An 8250-nucleotide genomic window follows, 5' to 3' on the forward strand; every position below is an offset into this window, starting at 1 on the left:
TTCCACTGATTTACAAGCTACTCCCACTCCTCCCTTCTTTTTGGAGCTTTGTTCACTTGCCGTGGTATTCATCTACACTTTGAGTTGAGTGAGATTTTATTAGCACAATGTGTCCACAAAACACAGGTGCAAGCAGAAGTTTATAGAGATGATTATAGGTCTGGACTAGAGAGGTGTAGAGATATCTACACCTGCAACCCTCCAGCAGTGCTCAGCCTGGCTGAGTGAAACTGACTCCTGCTTCTGTTGATATTGCTGCCCACAACAACCCAGGAAGAAAGGGCCTTAGTCCTCATGTCAAATTCAGGAATATGTAGCATGCATATCCAATCACCAACTGGGAAACTCAACTGGTTAGTTAAGTCTCCTCTTATATCTGGCCACTCCTTGGCAGACACCAGCTTTGAGGCTCCCATTCAGGTCTCTAGCTTAAGGGCTCCTCCAGTTATTAAGGCAAAAGTTCCTGTGGAAATGATTGCAACAGAGTTCAGTTTTCCCAAGTGACTGTGGAGATAGAGGTAATTGATTGGGTGTGCAAAACAGATCCTATTTGATTCGGATTCGGCTTGAATCAGGGGCCGTGATTCGATTAATTGATTCAGATCACTGTCCCCAGTTCGATTTGGCTGAATCCGAATCCGAAAATGCGATACTGATTTGGAGAATCAGCGATTCAGACATAGACACAGCTTTAAATGTTTTTTCCACATACCTCAAGGTACCAGGCAGCTTGTGAATGCTGTGATGCTGGGGTGGATGGAGTGTCCCATGGGAGCATAGGGGGAGGGAGGGGCCGCGTGCTAGGTGGCTTACCGGGAAGTGGACCAGAACTACTTCTGGTCCACTTCTGGGTCTACAGGGGAGCATGCTGCCCCCCCCCCCCAGCTCCTCCCCAGCTAAGTGATCAGCCATGGGGGGACCCCAGGTGGCCCCCCAGACCCTGGAGGCACCACTTGCTGAGCTGGGGGGGCACAGGGGGGCCCCCTGGTGTGCTCTCTGGCAGACCCAGAAGTGGACCAGAAGTGCTTCAGGTCCGCTTCTGAGTTTGCTGCTGAGCATGCTGGGGAGCCCCCCTGCGCTTCTGTGGGAAACTCTGTGTACCCCAGAATTGCAGCACTCATGAGCCCCTGCTACCTAGAGGTATGTAGAAAAAAATATTTAAAGCTGTGTCTATGTCCAAATTGCTGAATCTTTCCAAATCTCTCAATCGATTCGGAGAGATAAAGGGTCCTCTGATTCAATTTGGATTCGGAGATTCAGCCACCGAGCTGGGCCGAATCTCCACCAAATCAAATCAGGGACTGAAGCTTTGCACAGCCCTAGCAATTGAAAACTAATGCTAAATTATCTGAGACAATCGTTTTGAGTAGGAGAATGCTGCTGCTTTGTATGACCCTGAACTATATGAAGCCGGCTGTATTTGCCAGCTTTGAAAGCCAAGAAGCTGCCCAGTGTATGGGACATGGAAACTGATATCGTTCTGTGATTAAATGGAAGATCCAAGTGCTACATGTGGTTTCTGGTCCTTGTCAATATATACAACATTTTTCATTAGTGATTTGTGGATCTTCAGACATGTCCTAATACAGAGGTGGCCAACCTGCAGCACAGGTGCCACAAGTTTCTTAGTAACCCAGCAGATTGGGAAGGGGACTAGAAAGCAAAGCACACAGGGAGCATCAGGGCTGAGAGCAAAAAGCAGAGCAGCAGATCAGGCAGGGGAAAGGGATGGGAGTGGCCCTTAGGGAGGGTGCAGGGGTAATTTGTGGCATGCCTGCTAGAAAGGTTGCCCTTCACTATCTTAAAGCATGACTGTTAATTGCTTATTAAAATGCCATCCACATCTTAATAAAGCACAGATTATTACTTGAAAGGTTTCTAATCTTTTTCTGGTTATTTTTGTGTTGTTTTATTCCATAGTGATACATCCAGGAAGCAATGCAGCTGTTCCAATGAACATTCCAGACTTGATGATGTCATATTGAGATGGTCCTATCGGGTACGGCTAATCTCATATTTTGTTTTTGTCCTAGGGCAATAAGGGTAGTGCTGTACTTATGTGCACAGTTAAGCATGGGTAAGGTGCTAGCTATCTAATACAAATAACTGTCTTACCCAAGATCACAGCTTCTCTACATTTATCCTGGCATCAGGAACACATGAGATTAAATCCACTGTGTAATTTAGCACTCTCAGCACCTGCTGTAGATGTTCACAATGGTATTGCTCTTAGCAACACAGGGTTTGCCACTTCTAGTCAGAGCACTGTTTGGTCTACTCCAGTATTCTGCCTCTGGTACTAACTAATGCTGGAGGAGTTAGGAGAAGGCAGAAATTAGCCAAACTGTAAGTGTCCCGTTGTGCTGTGATTCCTTCCCGAAGCTACAAAGCACCAATTTGCATCCTTAAGTGTGAGGTTTGATTACATTGCCTCACTGTTACTCCTTCTGAGAATATGGTGTTAATTGAATGCAGTTCTCTAATAGCCACAGGGACATTAGGAATTATTGCAGAAAATGGCTTCATTAAATTACTACTTTTGTCTTTGTTTATGGAATTTGATTATGGTGGTATACTAGGGGTGAGGATGAGCATGAGCTTAAATTCATCCAAGCTGTAGATAAACTGGACATATATTATGCTCTCTGTGTGACCGAGTCAATCTCATTAAATGAGTATCTATCATTCAGGATGCCTGGGAAAAGCTGCTGGAGTCAAGGAGATATGATGTGAGGGATGATTTCACTGTTGTTCTTCAGCCCTTCCTGCAAGACATAAATCTGCCGTTTAGAACAGTGAGTGAACATCAAGCTTTCCATGATTTCTGGATTACTCTTGGTGACACAAAGTGCAATGTTCAGCTGGTTCTTTTCTCTTCTGAGCTGCTTAGCTCCTCTTCAAGTCAATAGGAGTCAGGCATGCCTCTGAATCAGTTGCTAAGGGCCAGATGGTTAATCTCCCTTAAAACAGTTGTTCCTCTGCAGTAACCCTGCTCTGCTCAGTGGTGGGTGATATTACTGTAAGTGAGGCAAAAGTTGGCTCAGAATGGCCCTACAGATGTGGTTGTCCAGAGGTGCTGGGCACCACTGCTCCTATGGAGGGAGGCAAGTCATGGCATTTTTGCAAATTAGGCCATAGGCATCTGAAAACAGGGCAGGTGGCTTGGCATATACTTGTTTTGCATTTATGTGCTGACATCCCTTGCTGATCCCTGATTGCGCCCATGAGTGTTGCTAATTAGAACTAAGGGGGGAAATATGATTAATTTTTTTTTTTAAATGGGGCACAGAGATATAGAATGGGCAGTAAGTGTTGAAATTTTAAAAATAGGGTTGGGAGGCAGAATTATGAGATGAATACAGTCTGGGTCCCTCAGAACAAATATTGTCTTGATGTTTTAATCCCACAGAGCCACTGGGATAAATAAATATAGGTTTTAGATCCATGAGCATACAAAGTGTATGAGTAGAATTTAACCCTTTGTGATTGTCAAGTAAGCTTTAGAAGGGCTAGAAGGCTCAGTGGGAAAGGTAATAGGAAATGACAATGTTACTTCCTAGATAACTGGTCTGAAAATAACTCAGATCAAGTGCACAAAATCTATTAACACCTCATTTTTGTTTGTTGGCTACTGTAAAATGAGTTGATGGGTCTTAGTAGTTTAGGGTATCACCAAGCTTCCAAAACAAGCGCTACCTTCATTGTTACTGTGTGAGCACAGCTAGCAAAAATTGAACAGAATCGAGAAAAAGAAATTGTCCTATATCCCATGTCAGCGCTAATGTGTGTTAGTAGAGGGGCCCCCTTCCACTGCTGTGGCATATGATATGCTCATTTTGTTGATAAATAATTTATATATGTTGTGAATTTCAGTTTTCAGGACTGTCAGGCCTGGTTTTTCATTCATGTTAAAATAACTATTTCTGGTTGTCCACATAAAACTGTCTTGTGCTTGGATGGTTCTTGGAAACAACAGAGCTGTTAAGAGTGACTTGCAGGGTGAATGCTACTAAGCTCTTTCATGTGCTGTCATTTTTATTTAAAAAGTGTGTATTCTATGAACTTCCAAACAGGTATGATCAAGTTCTTCAAGCCAGCATTTTTCAAATGCTTTTAAATGGCAGCTAAAGCAAGGCATCCTTATTCCTAATGGGGTTTTTAATCCCATCTGTTATATTCCTCTTCAGCCTTCTCCTGTAACGGTTGTTGTTACTGATCTCCATGCCATGTAATGGAAATGTTGCATCTTCACTGTTGCCCCACAGAACATGCTACAGCAGTCACTTCTCTATGTGGTACCTAAGTGGAGGCCATTCATGAGTGGGTTTATGGGTTACTTGTGCAGATCAGTTTACAAATGGGTCTTTCCAGCGCTGACTAGCTCTTCTGAAAAGCACTTGTTCATGGGCTTATGCATAAATGACACAAGACCATTCCACACTGTTGTGCTCTAAAATGCTTTCTCTTCCAGGGCAGACAAGTTATGGGCAGTTCCATATCCAAGACGCAGGTGGAACTCACTGAAGGGGAACATGCTGCCTTGGGTGTGATCCTCTGGAACAACATGGTGAGATGGACTAGAGGTGTTATGCTGAGCAGACTGAACACAAATGCCTGGCACATCCAAGCAAGATAGTCCTTTAGTAGACTGGGTTCTCTTATTAGCTGTCCTATCAAGAAATGAAAGGAGCAAGGAGTAGGGAAAAAAGTTTCATAGCTTGCCTCTTCAGACAGATAGGGAGACATCTGTGTACACTTAAAAGAGCATTGTACAGCCCTGAATTATGCCTCTTTATGATCTCAGAGTTATGGACACTGTAGTAGGTCCCCAGATGGTCTCTATTCAACAACAGCATCTCCCAAACAAAGAGCAGGGAAAAAACATCTTATGAATCAGAAAATGAAGCTAAGCTCTTTTTCCTTTAGTCAGGCTTGCTCCTCTTGCAGGGTGACAGCTCAACAATACAGAACAACCCTCAGGCAAACTCATCAGGATCTTGGCCATATCCTAAACTGAGGTTATAACACTTATAGTACAGGGCTTTGTTGGGTAAGCAGCAAACCATGAGTAATACTGCTGGTAACTACTACATTATTACGCTAGCTTATTTTCACTGAATTGCTCCTATTATGATTGTGTCAGGTCAGGTTCACCTGCTACCATAATTTACAGTAGATGTCAACACTGTGACTGTGAACACTGAGTGCTGGGTGGCAGTTAAATAACCTGGTAACCTCTAGGGTACCAATGGCTTCAGGCAGAAGCAGGTACTAATCTTACCTGTGATGGAGGAGATGCCACCAAAAAGTTGTGGAAAGTCTACTCCATGACAGGGTAGACTGGGCTCTTTAATCCTGGATGGTAGCCAGTTTAGGAGTGGAGCCCTGCTAGACCAGTGGTTTTCAACCTTTTTTTCATTTGTGGACCCCTCAAAATTTTTTAATGGAAATTTCAGATGGAGGTGCAGACACCTTTTAATTGTAAATATGGGTATTCACTAGGGATGTGGAAAGCTTTGGGTGGTGATTTGATTCGGAGGAAATTCGGCTTGATTCGGTGGCCAAATCTCCGAATCCGAATCAAGTCAGGGGACCAATATAAAGGTCTGAATCGATTCAAAGCTCTCCTAAACTTCGGCAAAGATATGGAGAGCTTTGATGATTCAGGCAGTCCCCAGTGGTTGCATCAGGGAGCTGCAGCCACTCCGAGCTGGTAAGTACTAGGGGCGGGGGAGGGAGAGCCTGGGGGAGGGGACCATGGGGGACCCCTGCCATCCCCCGCTGCTTCCCCCTCCTGTCCCAGCTCAGTACTTTAAAAAAACCCCAACAAACAGGTACTCACTGGGTGCTGCTGGGTGGGGGGGGCGATCCCCGCTGCCCTCCACTGCCCTGCACTGCATGGGGAGGCTCTGCACTGGGCCACCTCCGGAGGGGGTTGGGGGCTTGTGCAGAGCCCCCAATGCAGCTGGGGCAGTGGGGGGCAGTGGGGATTGCCCCACGCCTGGCAGCACCTGCTGATCCGGGTCTTTTTTTTCTCTGAAGTGCTGGGAGCTGGGGCAGCCATTGCTGGGCTGGGAGAGGGGCGGGGGATGGGCCTGGCCTGGCTGATTCAGAGGTTCGGGTGGCGCTGGAAGTTCTTCGGAGATTTGGTAGCAGCCAAATCTCCAAATCAGCTTCGGCCAAATCGAATCAGGACAGTGATTCGAATCACCAAATCGAATCACTGCCCCCCAAATCAGCTGAATCCGCTTCTGAAGCAAATACTAGCCATTTCGCACAGGCCTATTCACATACTTTGGATTGATCCTGGTCATCTTTTGCAGACCCTAGGTTGAAAACCACTGTGCTAGATGGACAAATGGATGTTCCTCTTTGTTGTGGGTGTTCCTGCAGCCAAGCTCTTACCAAATGTACTGGCAACTGCCTTTCCCTTGGGTTAAACAAGCAGTGTCTCTCCTCTCCCCCTCCCCCCAGGTATATGGGGGATGAACAGGGTGGAGGTCCTCCATTTCTGTATCAGAAGCTGTGCCATAGATCTAGGACAGAATCCTCCTTCCCATCTGAGTAGGGCTGAAAATGGCATCCCCTGGGACTGATACTTCAAAATATGAACTGTCCTACTTGCAGGACAAAAGACAAGTTTTTAAAAAGGCGGCCTTTTTCTCTGCTGCCCACACATTTGTGTGAACACGCATGGCCAGCTCAAGGTACTTGTACCTCTTAATATCAGATAGTAGGTTCAAAACCATGAGCTGGGGGGGTCAAAGCACTCCAATTTGCAGCTGCAGTTAAATTTGTTGTAAAAATGCAGGCATAATTTTTGCTCTTGTCCAGAGAGATGCTAATGGGAAGTCAGTACATTGTGTGTGCAATACCAGGGGGGATGGGACATGCTCTGTTATCAGACTTTCAGATTCAGAAATTTATCTTTTTTCTTTTTGAATTTAGAAATCTACACCTTCCCACTGATTTTATTGTTTTTGTTTCATTGGCAGCTACATTTCAAAACATGGTTAAAGAAAAGCAATTAATTAAAAAAAAAAAAAAGTGAAGCGATCTTAAAGAAAAAAAAGCAGTTTTGTTCTTGTTTGAGGCAAATATTTACAGCTGCTTTCCCTTTATCAAGGCACTTGTCCTTTACCTTTCAGAGCAGACAAAAAAGTTAACACACTGAAAAAAAATCTATGCCAGGCAGCACTCTAATGAAAAATGATAATAAAAATATCCACACACGTTTTTATTCTTGGTAACCAGAAGGTTACAAAACTGATCCTCAATCCAAACTGTAACCTTGGGACAAAAGAGCTGAATCCAGTTATTTTGATCTTACTCTCTGTTATCAATGTACACTCCTAAAGATAATGTCAAAGTTCATGTCTGGGTTCTCCTTTTACAGGCATGGCAGATGCCGTGATAAGATACATTTGTTCCTTAGTCATTGCTTTCAGCTCTGTGACCCTATATGATGTAGGGACTAAGAACCAGGGGCTCTTGAACTCTAGTATAAGCTTCCCCTTTCTTTGAGCTCTCTGCAAAATCTGCAAGTCACTTAAGTTGCCTGTGCCTCCATTTCCCGCTCTAGAAATCAGGGTGATAATTTCTGGTTTGCAAAACTGTTACCACTGTCAATAAATGATTTGTAAAATATTTCGAAGGAAGGTAGGTAGGCAACGTTTTTTGGCCGGAGTGCTGAAAACCCCATGATGCCTACCTTGGAAGGTGCCTGAGTGCCAGCATGCCTGAGTGCCGGCATGCCAAAAAAACAAAATGAGGGCAGGGGGTATATGGCAGGATGCCCTGCCCCCTACCCCTGCTGCCCCTTGCCCCTCACCCAAAGCCCCTGCCCCTCAGCCCGGGCTCCGTGGCTGTCAGCAGCTCCCCAGAACCTGGGCCAGCTGCAAACATCTGGTGCCTCTCCACCCTGGCCCCAGCCCCAGCCCCAGCCGCCTCCTAGCCCCAGATCCAGGCTCGGGCTCCAGTGAGGCAACACAGACTGGCAGTGCTCTCTGCTGTGCTGCCCTCACCGTTGCTGCAAAGCTGCGTTGGAACCTGGCGCGGCAGGGCACAGCAGGGGCCGCAGAAAGCTGCCTGCTCCCAGCTCCCCGCTGCCCTGTCACACTTCCCCTGCAGGTGGGGGCAGCAGCGAGGGGCACAACCCTGCGCTGCTGCCCATGCTGCTCCCGTGCACACAGGGGAAGTGCGGCAGGGCAGCGGGGAGGTGGGGGCAGGCAGCTTTCTGCAGGCCTCGCC

The 8250-nt window shown here is 46.1% G+C and overlaps 1 protein-coding gene across 1 annotated transcript in view; it reads left to right on the plus strand.

The window, feature by feature from the left end:
- The window catches only part of PLB1 (phospholipase B1), a 113446-nt gene that overhangs the window by 23653 nt on the left and 81543 nt on the right, over positions 1 to 8250 (plus strand). Inside the window, exons 6-8 of the mRNA XM_025215868.1 lie at positions 1921 to 1999; positions 2691 to 2795; positions 4472 to 4567. Of these exons, the coding sequence (XP_025071653.1) occupies positions 1921 to 1999; positions 2691 to 2795; positions 4472 to 4567 (280 nt within the window). The remainder of the gene's footprint in view (positions 1 to 1920; positions 2000 to 2690; positions 2796 to 4471; positions 4568 to 8250) is intronic.

The sequence above is a fragment of the Alligator sinensis genome, unplaced genomic scaffold (assembly GCF_000455745.1).
Source record: "Alligator sinensis unplaced genomic scaffold, ASM45574v1 scaffold138_1, whole genome shotgun sequence".
Lineage (NCBI taxonomy): Eukaryota > Metazoa > Chordata > Crocodylia > Alligatoridae > Alligator > Alligator sinensis.